The sequence below is a fragment of the Ipomoea triloba genome, chromosome 4 (assembly GCF_003576645.1).
Source record: "Ipomoea triloba cultivar NCNSP0323 chromosome 4, ASM357664v1".
NCBI lineage: Eukaryota > Viridiplantae > Streptophyta > Magnoliopsida > Solanales > Convolvulaceae > Ipomoea > Ipomoea triloba.
The window spans coordinates 24,319,799-24,335,722 of NC_044919.1; the positions used below are offsets into that span (position 1 = coordinate 24,319,799).

A 15,924-nucleotide genomic window follows, 5' to 3' on the forward strand; every position below is an offset into this window, starting at 1 on the left:
GGTGCACCATTTTAAAACTTTAGGTGAGTGGTTTGTGTTCTTAAGGTGTTTTGTTCGTGTGCCTAAGGTGCATGGTTTGTATACTTAAGGCGCCCATTTCAAAACTTTAAGTGCATGATTTGTGTACTGAGTCATTTTAATGCTTGTGGTGCGTCAACGCGCAGGAAGCTATAACCCTTCCACACACACATATATATATATATAATTATATATATATATATATATATATATAATCCTATTCATATGAGAATTACGCAATTAGCCAATTACCTGTGCTTATATATATGGATGAGAAATCTTACATCTAACATGATCGCCTTATCGTCTACAGTTGAATGTATAATCTTATCATCAACCTACCAATGCCACATCACCGACCAAACAAATCTGAAAACTAAACCAGGTCAAACTCGCTCAAAACTACAGCAGTTAATGTCTTGGGAAACTTTGGCTTGGGGGTCTCATCGTCTGGATCATATTGTTCTTTTGTGTTAGTGTCACAGTACAGGATTAGACAGGTTAGTTTGATGTGGATACTTGGAAAATTTCAACTTCTTAAAAAATCAGTAAATCTTATATACAGTAGCTCACATTTTACAATTATATTTTTATGCTTGATTCTAAAGAATATATACTTCCAAAGATACTGAGCTTGAAAAATTACATTCTGGAGATATTTCAAGGTTCTTTGATGGTGTAGGAACCACATAAACCAGAACTCAAAATGATCTTCTGTGACTACTTGTATGTACTTCTCTGATGGATTCTTCAAATTCTCACTTTCATTTGCTCTCTTAATGTTTGCAATTGGGATCGATACCTTATAATGCATTCTCATGGACTTTTCAGATGAAGAAAGGATTTTGATTGATCTATCACTAAGGAAGGCAAGTTTATGAGTAGAAACAAAGAGTAGGCCAGGCATTGGACCAGATGTTGTTGATAAATAACATTGAGATGCCTTCAACAGCTTTTCCCCTTCTTTAACACTGAAATTTTTCTTGAACACCTTTTGAACGCCACCTGCTTGGAGAAGTTTTGCCCCAAGGATCAGCTTTCCCTTCACAGTGTCTGTTATCTTGGGTCTTAATCTCACTGCACCATTTCTTACTTTTGAAGGGGGATTCAGATGGCATTTGGTGGGTGCAGAATCAGGAAGTGCCCATTTTGTTGAGCTCTGATTCAGTAAAACTGCCCAGTTGTTAATGGGATTTTGCTTCATCTCTAACTTATTTTTGTATTTGATCCCAATGATAACAAGAAGTTATCTTTGCTAAATGGTGATGAGTAGAATGGAATGAAATGTATTCTGGTACACAACTAATTCTTCCATGAGGAATATATGTATATATAGGTCAAGTGGGCGGTTGGTGGATCTTAAGTTTCAGTTGGATGAGTCAGATTTTGATTATCATGACCCACAAAGGTTATGAGATGAGATGTACAAGTTCCTTTCAGAAAGAGATAGCGTATGTGCTTTTCTTTTTAAAATTAATTATTTAGCATTTTGAATTGGTAGTAGGATTGATGATATGATGACTCATCTTTGATTCATGTAATGGGCAATCTAGCTAGCTAGGGAAACTTCCCACATGCTATTCACAAGAACCTGGTATTTGAATGCCCATATGCAATTCTTACTTTTATCATGTTTGATGTGTAAAGGCAGAAATTTATGACCTCAAATCAACATGGCTTGTCTAGAAAAAGTTGAGATCGAGCCCGCCGGTCAGCTCAGTTGTTTTTGACAGATGAATATTGTAACTCTTTATTTTAAGCTCAAAAGATTTTCAAGTATAATATAACATTACTTATCTCATATTTGAGGAGGTGTAAAGGCACAAATTTGACCACCCTTCCAAATCACATCACCCTTAGCTTGTCTACAAAAAGATTTGAGGTCGCCAGCCGACTCAGTTGTCTGATTTGAACCTTTAATTTGTGGATTAACTAGAATTGTATGATAGGATCCAGCACTTCTTAATCTCCTCAAGCTTTCGGAGCTCATTTTGACATTTGACTTACACCTTTGCATATGAGAAGGCCTTTTTGTTACAAATTCAAATTGCATATATTATTAGGAATAATTGTTGTATAGATTTTGATGATGGTTATCAGATTTATTTTAGGAACTTAAACTCTTATCTGCAAATATTTTTCTTTCAAATCACCAATGTTGAAATTACTCTATTCTTTTATGTAGGAATCAATCTTCCGGCAGACCTTAGCTTAGTCGTTGATGGGTACACCAACAGATGTACAAGGCAGCCAAATGATCGCTACAAGAAATTTCACATTTAGTGACATCACAAGTTGTCACCAAAATTATCGATTTTTTGTCACCAATTTCATTAGTGACCAATTTTTGAAGTCGTCACCTGTTGTCACTATTGTAATACTGACGACTTTTGAAAAGTTGTCATAATTACTCAAGATTTTTGTGACAAGGTTTACTTACACTAAAAGTATTATTTGACTGATAACAATAGAGGCCACAATAAATTAAATTAACATTCTATGACCAAATATGTTATTACAAAAAAATGATCTAGTAACAATTAAAATCGTTGCAATTAATCATTTTATTGTGACAACACTTTAGTCACAATAATTGTACTTATTATAAGAATTTCTATTAACTCAAAAATGTTTAGCAGTGACAAAAAAAAGTGATAACAGATAATTACTTTGTATGTTGTATTATATTACAATATTCATTTTACAATTTTATATTACAATAATCAATTTAGAAACAAAATTTTACAATATTATATTACAATTATATGTTGTAACAAATACAACACAATTCAAATAAAAACTTTTTAAAATAAAATTTCTTGATTATTTTTCACGCGAAACACTTGATGAAGATGCATTGCTTAACATATTTCTACTTGAAAAAGAATTTTCTCAAGTCTTTGAAGTTATCCTTTAAGACCTAATTAAACCATAGCATGACTTTCTTTACCAAATCAAAATGCTCAACAAGTTGCAGCTGACATCTTTTCTTTATTTTTCTCTTCATCTTCTTGAAATTTATTATGCAATTAAGATATATATATATTAATAATTTAGAAAATTAATTTAAGAACGGTCCCACACCAAAGCACAATATATGACAGACACATAAATTTAATCTTTTTTGAAAACCAACCAAATAGCAATATATTAAATCAAAGACGCAATAGAGTCGGGCGGGATAGAATCGCAGAACAAAGCGTTGGCCTGTGAAAAGGCAAAAGAAGCAAGAGAGTGAGCAGTTAGATTCGCAGATCTAGAAACCGTACTCACCAAACAGTGTTCAAAAGTTGACATTATAGCCTTCGAGGCATTAACAGAAAAAGCAACATATGAATAAAGAGTGTTATGTTCTGATGAGAGCAAGCGTTGAAGACTGGAACAATCAGTGCAAAGGTCCACAGACGTCAAGCCACGATCTTTAATCCATGAAAGTACCTCTTTACATGCCAATGATTCGGTCATCAGTGGGGAGAAGCAGTCCTTGCAAGGGGCTGTTGAAAGCAGCAGCGAAAGCACCACCTGGAGAGATAAGCACGGCGCCAACAGTGGCCTTCCTTGTAGACTGCAGACACACTTGAAATCAGTATATATACTCTAGATAAAAACAAAAGCAAAAGATAGAGGCCCTGTTTGGTAAATGGCTGTTAGCTGATTCGATTGACTATTTGGGTTAGAAGGTATGATTTGTTGATAATATTAGCTGATTGTAGAAAGTTGTTTGATAAATTAGCTGTTAGCTGATAGCTATTTGATATAATTTCTTTTCTCAAAAAGCTAACTGAAAATGATGCTTTGAGGAGCCTTTTGAATTTTAGCATTTTGGAGTTACAAAAAGCTTATTAACCAAACAACTAATAGTGGTCAAATAAGCCAAAGTTGGCTGATAGACTAATTATTTACCAAACATGGCCAGAATTTTCAAAGTTTACATAGGCACAAACAAATAACAAAAGTCAGAATCACATAGACTGCATATGACAAAAACGAAAACATGTAAATGATCGAGTTTTCAATAAATACCTTGAGTACATTTTCGCCAAGGACCTTGTAGTCCAGTGGCATCAAAGCCTTCCCTGTATATGGGAGGTGGTGGGTTCGAGCCTCAGGGGCAATACTGATTCTTGTGCTTCAATAGGTTGAGAAAGTAGTTATGGGAGGTGGTGGGTTCGCCCCTCAGGGGCAATACTGATTCTTGTGCTTCAATAGGTTGAGAAAGTAGTTATGGGAGGTGGTGGGTTCGCCCCTCAGTGGGGAGGTTGAGAAAGTAGTTATGAACAGATACTGCATTGTAATAGAGTCAGTAGTATTCAAAAAAAAAAAACCTTGAGTACATTTTCAAGAAATTTCAGTTCGTAGACTAATCTTTTTTATTGTGTGAGTGGTGTTTGCTATGAAGGTTTTTGTTTAATTCCAAGATTTATATATACAAAGAGGAGTTAATTCTATTTTTGGTCCTACATTTGTGGGTGACAGTCCACTTTAAGCCTTTTTTTTTATCAGAACATCCACTTTTGGTTCTAGTATTATTTTGACATGATCATTTTTATCTTTTATCCACAAAACAATTTAAATATCTATCGTAAAATACAATGACATTTCGGTCTTCAATTATGATTTTTTTTAAATAAACATAAAAAATATAGCGATTCAACTTAGTTTGTATAAAAAGAGATTGAAATGTTTTTGTATTTAATGACATTTCAATAAATTTATTAATGAAAAATTAAAAATGATCATACCACAATAATACTAGGACCAAATAAGGATGTTATAATAAAAAAAGGACTAAAAATTAACTGTTACCTATAAATTTAAGACCAAAAATAAAATTAACTTATACAAAAAATTAAATATAAAAATAGGGAAGAAGAGCACCAATATCCTTTTTTTTTTCCATTTAGTTTCTAAATTTACTAAATAATAACTAATGAAATAGTAAGAGATAACAAAAATGAATATTTGAGTATACTTAATATTTTAAATAATTAACTTTTTAGTAATGTTCTATGCATTGTATGCCAAGTAAGTTTCCTTAATGTTCAATTCAGTCATTTTATATATATATATATGTATATATATATATATATATATGTATATATATATATATATATGTATATATATATATATATAGAGTCATGTTCAGGTGTGGCCGTGCCCTTACGTGCGGCCGTGCGGTTTACACCACTCAATGTTACGAAATACACCACTCAATGTTAAGAAACACACCACACAAATATGCACTGTGGTGTGTTTCTTAAAATTGTGGTGTGTTNATATATATATATATATATATATATATATATATAGACGGGTTCGGGCGTGAGAGAGGTCTCAGGTGCGATCATGCGGTTAGATCTGAGCTTGATCAAATATAGATCAACGGATCAAATCAATGAAAAATTAAAAAAAAAATATTTGTGTTTTAAAGAAGAAGCATAAGCTAAAAATGACGCACCTTAAGTGATAGAAACATTCACCTTAAGTGTTAGAACAACGCACCTTAAGTGTTAAAATGACGCACCTTAAGTATTAACATCGCGCACCTTTAGTTTAAAAAAATGGCGCACCTTAAGTGTTAAAATGGCGCACCATAAGTATTAACATCGCAAATCAGTTCGCTTGTTATATTCGGTCACCTTCTTAGTGATTGTGTCTTCACGTCCTTATATATGAGAGTTTGAGGAATAATTCCGTTGGAGGGAAAATTATTCCGTTTGAAATTTGTCTCCCATGCTGATCATGGGACTTGAGTAATTTCAGCATGTTCCATGGAGTGGTGGTCTTGCAACTTGTGCCTTTTGTCTTGTAGTGAATATTCTTTAATCCACTTTCTAGAGTCCATGCTCCACTTACTCTTTTTGGCAAAAGTTACTCTTTTTTATATTCCCATGATCCTTGATTTAGGGAATAAGACCGACTTTGGATTGGTGCACTTTCTATTCGTTTGTTGTGCAATTCTGACGTGGCATCTACTTCCGGTAAATCCCATAACGTTCTGTAGGCACCTTCTCTTATCTCCATGATATTCTTCTTCTCAAAACTTAGATTACTTTAATCCAAGCTTCCTTTCTAGAGTCCATGCTCCACTTACTCTTTTTGGCAAAAGTTACTCTTTTTTATATTCCCATGATCCTTGATTTAGGGAATAAGACCGACTTTGGATTGGTGCACTTTCTATCCGTTTGTTGTGCAATTCTGACGTGGCATCTACTTCCGGTAAATCCCATAACGTTCTGTAGGCACCTTCTCTTATCTCCATGATATTCTTCTTCTCAAAACTTAGATTACTTTAATCCAAGCTTCCTTTACTGCCGTTCAGCCCTATAGAGAAGTGTCAGTGTATCGAGACCTGGTTTGGTGTATCGTTTGACTGATGTCTCGAACTGGATTGATGTTCAGAGAGACTCTATCTCTCGAACTCTGCTTATGTCTCGAGACTTAGTTGATGTCTCGCAGACCCTTATTCCTCCAGTGTAGTCTCGTGCCTTCTTCTAATCTGACTATAGACTTACAACACGAAGACATCTAAAATGTTCAATCAAGTTTGCCTTAAGCTTAAATATTTTCCGAGTTGAGCTCAAAGTTACCCGGTTATATTTTCGCTCTTAGTTTACTTGTCGAACTTACATAGATTCCTATCATTCGAGACTTAGGGGATTCTGATATACATTTGGTATCATCAAAACTTATTACATTATGTTCCTAACAATTTCCCCCTTTTTGATGATGCCAACACTTATACTTACTTATATGGCTGATTTAGCAAGAAAAACTTTGATTTTATATTCAGCGCATATGGTAAGTTTGACAAGTGAGCTAGTCTACTAATGCGTAAAAGACGAACTCACGCAACGCCCCCAGCAAGAGATATGTATATATTAGCATAAAAGGGAATGTTTTACAAGGCATAAGAAGAAAAGATTACAAAAAGATAAATAACAACATAATGAACGAATGCATGTAGACATCGAGAGCTTACTACTTGTCTGCTTTCCTTTTCTCGTTTATGGCTGCTCGTGTCTTGACGGGATCTTCAGAGTTCACCTGCTTTCGATAATCTTCTGAGACGTCAAGGTGAATGTAGTTGATGAAGGATTCACCTATGAGGCTTCCTTCAATTACCCCATCTCTCCATCATTCGATGCATTCTGAATGATTTAGGCCACTATGAAAAGATAAATCAGTATTGGCAAGAAAGCTTACTATGATTTCGCTTAGAAATTCGTGCTTTCTTCTTTCATTCCTACTCTGTGGCTTCTTATGAATTTCTCATCTTCCTTCTCCTTGGCTGTTAGTTGTGCTTGTCTTTTCTTCTTTCTCTCTTCATCTTCTTGTCTCCTTCTTTCCATTTCCAGTGAGCGCTGGAGTCTTGCAGCTTCTGCGTTTTTGGCTTCCTCCATTTGCTGGCTTGTTGTCTTTGGAATTTTCATAGGAGGTCCAGCTGGTTCACTGCTTGCTGCCCTTTTCTTGCCTCTTCCTCCTCCCCTTTGACTGCTATTTTCCCCCTTGTTGGCATCAGCACCACGGGAAAGGAGAGTAGTTAACCCCTCGAAGAGTGATTGGAGTTGGGCAGGCACTTGGTTCGACAGATCATCAAGCATGGCTTTCATCTCGTCCTGTCGAAGCTCACTAGAATTCTGATAGGCTCTAAACTCTGCTCGTAGCTCAGCTAGTTCATCTGTCGTACTTTCAGCCTCTGATCAAGCTATAGCAGCCTCATCAACAGCCTTTCGCACTGCATCCTCAGCCCATACTGCCTGTTCGAAAAGTTCTTTGTGGCGAGCTTGAGAAGCACTAGTGCCAGCCACGGGCATTGCATGGTTTCAAACTACGGCCAGTATGCGCTCGACTTGAGCCATCTTCTGAGTTTGATCAGCCATGAATTGACGCACTTCGCCAATGAAAACTCTTTCGGCCTGTGTACCAAAGTTAGAAGAAGAAGGAGAATCAGAAGTACCTTTCATCGGAGGGGACTTGGGTGCTTCCAGATTTCCACCCATGACTTGCATCTGCGAGTCCACCTCTCAAACATGCCTCTAAGGTTCAGCAGGAACACTGGGATCAGAGCTTGAAGGTAGCTCCATGTCAGGCGCTTCCCGGTTTCCACCTGAGGGATGGATCACTTCTCGCTCTTCACCTTTCGAACCTGGAGCCTCAGCTTCAGCAGCTGATGGGATCGGATCAGCAAGAGAGGGTTCTTCTGTGTTGGATGCTTCCTGGTTTCCATCCAAAGGAACTTCCCCCTCAGCCTCACCTCTCGAATCAGTGCTGGGAACTTGGTCATCTGCTGGTGGGTTTGGAGATGAAGGATCGACAGGTGCTTCCCGGTTTCCACCTTCGATGGTCTCATCAATCTCCTCAGCACTTCTCGAACCAGCAGGACTTGTGTGATTCTGCTCTCGTTGCTCATTCTGCACAGGAGAGTCATGGATCTCTATTGGTTCAGGAGCAACTGGTGCACTCCATCTTGCTCTATCAACCATCCTGGCTGCAAAGGTTGATGCATCGTCTTCAGGCAGCAGGAATGGTGATGGCAATTCCATATCAATGGAAAAGCCGGGGAGTTGGAGCAACGGAATTTCACCCTCTCGAACAGTCTGTGCTTCATCTTCATCTGTCGAGGGTGTGGGCTCAGGTGGTGGCAGTGGTTGAACTGAGTTTGGTGCCATTTCTTGTGCTTAAGAGGTCTCGAACTCATCTCTCGAAGCATCTCCCTGAGAACCCAGAGCAGAGTCTTCAACTTGGGACAGAGGTATTGCGGCTGTTGCTATGGGATTTTCAGCGCTATCTTTCGCAATACCAGAGGTTTCTCCTGGACCTCTCGTCACCTCTACTTGATGTCCCAAGGATAGAGTAGTGGCAAGTCTGATTTCCTCTCGAAATTGAGCTTCAGCTGCTGAATTCATTTCAGACTCGGCTTCCTCTTCTCGTGCATCATCAGCTATGCCCTTTCCTTTATCAGATCGACCAAGATTCCTCCTAGTCACATTCATTTCATGGGCAAGATCTGTGAGTTCATTGGCTGGGATCGATGTAAGATTCAACCAGTTAAGCGCAAAAGTTTCCTCAGCCACCATGCTTGCTACTCTCGTAATCAGCTGTTCAATTGGTCCTGTTCTCCATTCAATCCATCTTAGTACTCTGGAGAAATCATCCACGGTAGGCACATCATCAGCAATTTGATTCAACTGAGAGCAAGCCTCTGCATCTGTCCTAACTGATCTAGCAGACACAGGTTGTCTTGGTGATGCACGAGTCACTGCTTGTTCACTTATCTCTCGATGACCATCCGAGAGATCACTGATCAGCCCAACATCTGCTAAAGCCTGTGCAATCGTTCTTTCAACCCGTGCAGACTCCATGCGCATTTGTACCACATTTTCAGCACTTTGCACTGGGTCCCTGACCACAGTGCCCTGTTCATCAGCAGCTTCTTGAATTGAGACATTGGCATCTGCTGCTGGAATATCCATCTCTCGAACCACCTCTCGTGGTTCCTCTGTTTCTGCCTGCACTGGATCACTGATCCCAGTGCTTTCAACTTCTCGAACCTCCTCTCGAGGTCCAACCTCAGATTCATCAGCACCCTCAGCACCATCAACATTTATATCAACAAAAAGTGCTCCTGACAAAGACCTGGTAGGGGGCACTCTCTCAATCTCAGCGGCCAGTGTAGCCTGAGATTCCCCCTGGGCTTGTGCCCTGTCCTCGAATGGTACTTGAATCATCAACGATGCTACCTCTCGAATTTGACTAACAGAAACCTTTTTGGCCCTCTTGGCCCTCTTTGGCAGTTGAACCCTTTTAATCAAGTTACCTAAGGGTTCATTATCAGAGTTAACACTCTCAGGTTGGGCTTTCCTTTTGCCCTTAGCTCTCGGCTTTGAGGGAGATGGTGCATCCTTAACACCTTTACCCTTTGGAGCTTGAGATTTCGTCCTACCCATATAGGTATTTCGATGAATCTCTCGCCCTTCCCTCAACTGCAAGCCCTTCAAACGTAAAATACTCTGAACAACAAAACCAAAACCAACCTTTTTACTTATCAACTGGTTGGCATTTGAGACTGAGCTTTGCACTTGCTGTAGTAGAGAGTTGAAAATTATCTGTGCCCAGTCCATTTTGGTGTTGTTCCAGATTGCATGGAGGATTTTGAGGATGTCCAGATTGATCTCGTCGGTTCCGGACACCTTGCCGAGGATGAATTTCATGATTAGGTCGGCAGCCAGAGCAAACCTCTCCTTGAGATGGAATTTTCGGAGGGCAGAGGATGCTCTTTGTGGTGCAGTCTCCAATCGGATTTTATCCCAGAAAGCTTGTTTGTCCAAATCAAAATCCGAGAGGTGCTGGACTGCTTCCTCCATTGCCTGAAAGTCGAATGCTGCCCTGAGGTCACCCACCGATGTTGTAATGTGGATTTCGCTGACGCTGCTCTCTGTTGGTCCCAAGGGGATGGGGTACAAGTCTAGAGGGGGGGGGGNCTGTTGGTCCCAAGGGGATGGGGTACAAGTCTAGAGGGGGGGGGGGTGAATAGACTTGTATAAGATTTTGCAAATCTTTTCGACCTCTCGTGTGTATTGGACTTAGGATGTTTAGGTCCGATACCTCACGGGATGAAGACAAAGTTTTATGCGCAGCGGAAAATGTTATCCCCTTTTTAATTAGCACGAGTTTGAGTTAGTTCGAGAAGTGATTATATGTAGTGCAATTCGAGAGTTAGATAGCGAGAGATAAAAGACAGAAAGTAAATGCGAGAGAGAGATTTTTAAGTGGTTCGGCCAACCCGCCTACGTCCACTCTTCTTCTAGAAACTCCCTAGAAGGATTGCACTAAAACTTCCCTATTTAGTACAATGTCGAGCGCTTGAGCTTTGATCACGAAGCCCGCCTCAAGCCTCAGGTTTTTCGCCCCGCCACTTGTTACTCCACCTATCGAGCACTTGAGCTTTGATCACCAAGCCCGCCTCAAGCCTCAGGATCTTCACAAGACAGCTCCCAGGTTACTCCGCCTCTCCTCAGGTTTTTCTCCCCGCTTCCAGCTACTCCACCTCTCGAGCACTTGAGCTTTGATCACCAAGCCCGCCTCAAGCCTCAGGATCTTCACTAGACAGCTGCCAGGATACTTCGCCTCTTCTTGCTTAATCCAAAGCAAGGACCTTTGGTTGTCACAGTTTAATGTAACAAGCTCCAATCTGACCGCAAGCTATCGTTGAAATAAGGTCGATGTAGAGCTACTTCGGTCACCTTCTGGATATGTATATGTTTAAGCTTTGTTACTCTCTCAAACACTAAGATGTGTTTTTCTCGCTGTGTTGAATATCAAGGATGATATTCCAGATTTAGCACTTGCACTTTTAACGTTTGAATTTGACACTTCTTGCAAATCACTTAGAATTCTCTCAATTTTCAAACTTCTTTTTTCTTGTGTCTTCACGTCCTTATATATGAGAGTTTAGGAATAATTCCGTTGGAGGGAAAACTATTCCGTTTGAAACTTGTCTCCCATGCCGATCATGGGACTTGAATATTTTCAGCATGTTTCATGGAGTGGTGGTCTTGCAACTTGTGCCTTTTGTCTTGTAGTGAATATTCTTTAATCCACTTTCTAGAGTCCATGCTCCACTTACTCTTTTAGGCAAAAGTTACTCTTTTTATATTCCCATGATCCTTGATTTAGGGAATGAGACCGACTTCGGATTGGTGCACTTTCTATCCGTTTGTTGTGCAATTCTGACGTGGCATCCACTTCCGGTAGATCCCATAACGTTCTGTAGACACCTTTCCTTATCTCCATGATATTCTTCTTCTCCATACTTAAATTAATTTAATCCAAGCTATTTTTACTGCCGTTCAGCCTTATGGAAAAGTATCGAGACCTGATTTGATGTCTCGCTTGATCGATGCTTCGAATCCATGTCTCGAACTGGATTGATGTCTCGAGAGACTCTATCTCTCGAACTCTGCTTATGTCTCAAGACTTAGTTGATGTCTCGCAGACCCTTATTCCTCCAGTGTAGTCTCGTGCTTTCTTCTGATCTGACTGTGAACTTACAACACGAAAACATCTAAAATGTTCAATCAAGTTTACCTTAAGCTTAAATATTTTCCGAGTTGAGCTGAAAGTTACCCGGTTATATTTTCGCTCTTAGTTTACTTGTCGAACTTACATATATTCCTATCTTTCGAGACTAAGGGGATTCTGATTTACATTTGGTATCATCAAAACCTATTACATAATGTTCCTAACAATTTCCCCCTTTTTGATGATGCCAACACTTATACTTACTTATATGGTTGATTTAGCAAGAAAAGAACATTGATTTTATTTTCAGCGCATATGGTAAGTTTGACAAGTGAGCTAATATCCTAATGCATAAGATAAGAACTCACACAACACCCCCAGCAAAAGATATGTATATATTAAGCATAAAAGGGAATGTTTTACAAAGTGTAAGAAGAGAAGATTACAAGAGTATAAAGAACAACACAAGGAAAGAATGCATTTAGACATCGAGAGCTTACTACTTGTTTTCCTTTCTCTTTTCGTTTATGGCTGCTCGTGTCTTGACGGGATCTTCAGAGTTCACCTTTCCTCGATACTCTTCTGAGACGTCAAGGTGAATATAGTTGATGAAGGCTTCTCCTATGAGATCCCCTTCGATTACCCTGTCTCTCCACCATTCAATGCATTCTGAAGGATTTAAGCCACTATGAAACGAGAAGTCAGTTTTAGCGATGAAGCTTACTATGATGTCGTTTAGGAACTTTGTGCTCTCTTCTTTTGCTCCTATTCTGTGACTTCTTATGAGTTTCTCATCTTCCTTCTCCTTGGCTGTCAATTGTTCTTGTCTTTTCTTCTTTCTTTCTTCATCTTCTGCTCTTCTTCTTTCCATTTCCAGTGTGCGCTGGAGCCTTGCAGCTTCTGCCTTTTTAACTTCCTCCATTTGTTGGCTTATTGTCTTTGTAATCTTCGTAGGAGGTCCAGCTGGTTCACTGCTTGCTGCCCTTTTCTTGCCTCTTGCTCCTCCTCTTTGACTAATTTCCCCCTTGTTGGCAGCATCACCACGGGAAAGGAGCGTAGTCAGCCCTTCGAAGAGTGATTCAAGCTGGGCAGGCACTTGATTCGACAGATCGTCAAGCATGGCCTTCATTATATCCTGTCGAAGCTCACTGGAAGTTTGATAGGCTCTAAATTCAGCTCGTAGATCAGCTAGTTCATCTCTCGTGCGTTCAGCCTCTGAGCGAGCTACAGCAGCATCATCAGCAGCCTTTTGTGCTGCATCCTCAGCCCATACTGTCTGTTCGAGGAGTTCTTCGTGGCGAGCTTGAGAAGTACTTGTGCCAGCCACGGGCATTGCATGGTTTCGAACAACAGCCAGTATGCGCTCGAGTTGAGCCATCTTCTGAGTTTGGTCAGCCATGAATTGACGCACCTCGCCAATGAACACTCTCTCGGCCTGTGAACCAAAGTCAGAAGGAGAAGAAGGAGAATCAGTAGTACCTTTCGTCGGAGGGGACTTGGGTGCTTCCAGAGTTCCACCCATGACTTGCATCTGCGAGTCCACCTCTCGAATTTGTCTCTGAGGATCAGCAAGGACACTGGGTTCAGAGCTCGAAGGTAGCTCCATGTCAGGCGCTTCCCGGTTTCCACCTAAGGGATGGATCACTTCTTGCTCGTCACCTCTCGAACCTGGAGCCTCAGCTTCAGCAACTGACTGGATTGGATCAGCGAGAGAGGGTACTTCTGTGTTGGATGCTTCCCGATTTCCATCCAAAGGCACTTCCCCCTCAGCTTCACCTCTCGAACCAGTGCTGGGAACTTGGTCATCTACTGGTGGTTTTGGAGATGAAGGGTCGATAGGTGCTTCCCTATTTCCACCTTCGATAGCTACATCAGTCTCCTCAGCACTTCTCGAACCAGCAGGACTTGTATCATTCTGCTCTTGTTGCTCATTGTGCACCTCAGTTTGCTCGGAAGAGTCAGAAATCTCAATCGGTTCAGGAGCAACTGGTGCACTCCACCTTTCTCTATCAGCCATCCTTGCTGCAAATGTTGCTGCATCGTCAGTAGGCAGCAGGAATGGTGATGGCATTTCCATGTCAATGGGAAAGCCAGGGAGTTGGAGCAACGGAATTTCACCCTCTCGAACAGTTTGTGCTTCATCTTCATGTGTCGAGGGTGTGGACTCATGCGGTGGCAGTAGTGGATCTGAACTTTGTGCCACTCCTTGTGCTTCAGAGGTATCAAAAGCATCTCTCGAAGCATTTGCATGAGGGACCAAAGCAGAATCAGCAACCTGGGACACGGGTATTGCAGCTATGGCTATGGGTTGATCAATGCTATCTTTCGCAACACTAGAGGTTTCTCCTGGACCTCTCGTCATTTCGACTTGCTGTCCCAAGGATAAAACAGTGGCAAGCCTGAGTTCTTCTTGAAATTGAGCTTCAGCAGTAGGATCCAATTCAGACTCAACTTCCTCTTCTTGTGCATCTGCTATGCCCTTTCCTTTGTCAGTTCGACCAAGATTTTTCTTAGTCACATTCATCTCATGGGCAATGTTGAGCAGATCAGTGGCTGGTAATTCTGTGATATTTAACCAATTAAGAGCGAAGTCTTCTTCAGCCACCATACTTGCTGCTCTTAATATCAGTTGATCAATGGGACCAGTTCTCCATTCAATCCATCGAAGCACTCTGGAGAAATCATCCAAGGTAGTCCCCTCGTCATCAGCTTGATTCAACTGAGAGCATACTTCAGCATCTGTTCTCTCCAACACGTGCTCTGTTGGTGATGCACAACTCACTGCATGTTTACTGACCTCTCGATGACCATCCGAGAGATCACTAATCAGCCCAACATCTGCCAGAGCTTGAGCAATGGTCCTTTCAATCCGGGCAGACTCCATTGGCGTTAGGCTTACATTTTCAGCACTTTGCACTGGGTCCCTGACCACAGTGCCCTGATCATCAGCAGCCTCTTGCTTGATCTAAAACATTCTCATCTGCTGCCGGAACATCCATCTCTCGAACCACCTCTCGTGGTTCCTCTGTTTCTGTCCGCACTGGATCACTGATCCCAGTGCCTTCAACTTCTCGAACCTCCTCTCGAGGTCCAACCCCAGACTCAGCAGCCCCCTCAGCACCATCATCAGCAACATTTAAATCAACAAACAGAGCTCCAGATAGAGACCTGGTAGGGGGTACTCTCTCAATCTCAGCGGCCAATGTAGCCTGAGATTCCCCCTGGGCCTGTGCCCTGTTCTCAAATGATACTTGTATCATCGCTGGAACCACTTCTCGGACCTGACTGACAGAAACTTTCTTGGCCCTCTTGGCCCTTTTTGGCAATTGAACCCTTTTAATCAAGTTTCCCAAGGGTTCATCATCAGAGTTAGCACTCTCTGGCTGGGCTTTCCTTTTGCCCTTAACTCTCGGCTTAGAGGGGGATGGTTCATCCTTAGCACTTTTACCCTTCGGAGCTTGAGATTTCGTCCTACCCATATAGGTATTTCGATGAATCTCTCGCCCTTCCCTCAATTCCAAGCCCTTCAATTCTAAAATATACTGAACAACAAAACCAAAACCAACCTTTTTACTGATCAATTGGTTGGCACTTGAGACTGAGCTTTGCACTTGCTGTAGTAAGGAGTCGAAGATGATCTGTGCCCAGTTCAGTTTGGTGTTGTTCCAGATGGCATGGAGAACTTTGAGGATGTCCAGATTGATTTCGTCGGTTCCAGACACCTTGCCGAGGACAAACTTCATTATCAAATCGGCAGCTAGAGCATACCTCTCCTTGAGATGGAATTTGCGGAGGGCAGAGGATGCTCGTTGCGGTGCAGTCTCCAGTCGGATTTTGTCCCAGAACATCTGCTTGTCCAACTCGTAATCCGAGAGGTGCTGG

General features: G+C 41.0%; 2 protein-coding genes across 2 annotated transcripts; both read right to left on the reverse strand.

The window, feature by feature from the left end:
• Window positions 1-547: 547 nt before the first annotated feature.
• Window positions 548-1,320, reverse strand: LOC116016035 (GEM-like protein 4). Its single transcript, XM_031256201.1, has one exon. It carries the CDS (start codon window positions 1,220-1,222, stop codon window positions 548-550), a length of 675 nt encoding a protein of 224 aa, XP_031112061.1. The 5' UTR covers window positions 1,223-1,320.
• Window positions 1,321-8,699: 7,379 nt separating this feature from the next.
• LOC116016036 lies at window positions 8,700-14,926 on the reverse strand. Its single transcript, XM_031256202.1, has 4 exons — window positions 14,043-14,926; window positions 13,718-13,928; window positions 12,933-13,423; window positions 8,700-9,657 (listed from the first exon to the last, which is right to left on the reverse strand). Exons 1-4 carry the CDS (start codon window positions 14,924-14,926, stop codon window positions 8,700-8,702), a joined length of 2,544 nt encoding a protein of 847 aa, XP_031112062.1.
• Between the last annotated feature and the right edge of the window lie 998 nt (window positions 14,927-15,924).

What these genes read in the sequence shown, in the direction of transcription:
- LOC116016035 (XM_031256201.1), bottom strand. Translation starts at nt 1,222, where the DNA reads ATGAAGCAAAATCCCATTAACAACTGGGCAGTTTTACTGAATCAGAGC.
- LOC116016036 (XM_031256202.1), bottom strand. Translation starts at nt 14,926, where the DNA reads ATGGAGTCTGCCCGGATTGAAAGGACCATTGCTCAAGCTCTGGCAGAT. An exon ending in AGTCAGTTGCTGAAGCTGAG is followed by an intron (nt 13,424 to 13,717) that starts GCTCCAGGTTCG and finishes GACCAAACTCAG; the next exon opens with AAGATGGCTCAACTCGAGCG. An exon ending in AAAAAGGCAGAAGCTGCAAG is followed by an intron (nt 9,658 to 12,932) that starts GCTCCAGCGCAC and finishes GCCCCCTACCAG; the next exon opens with GTCTTTGTCAGGAGCACTTT.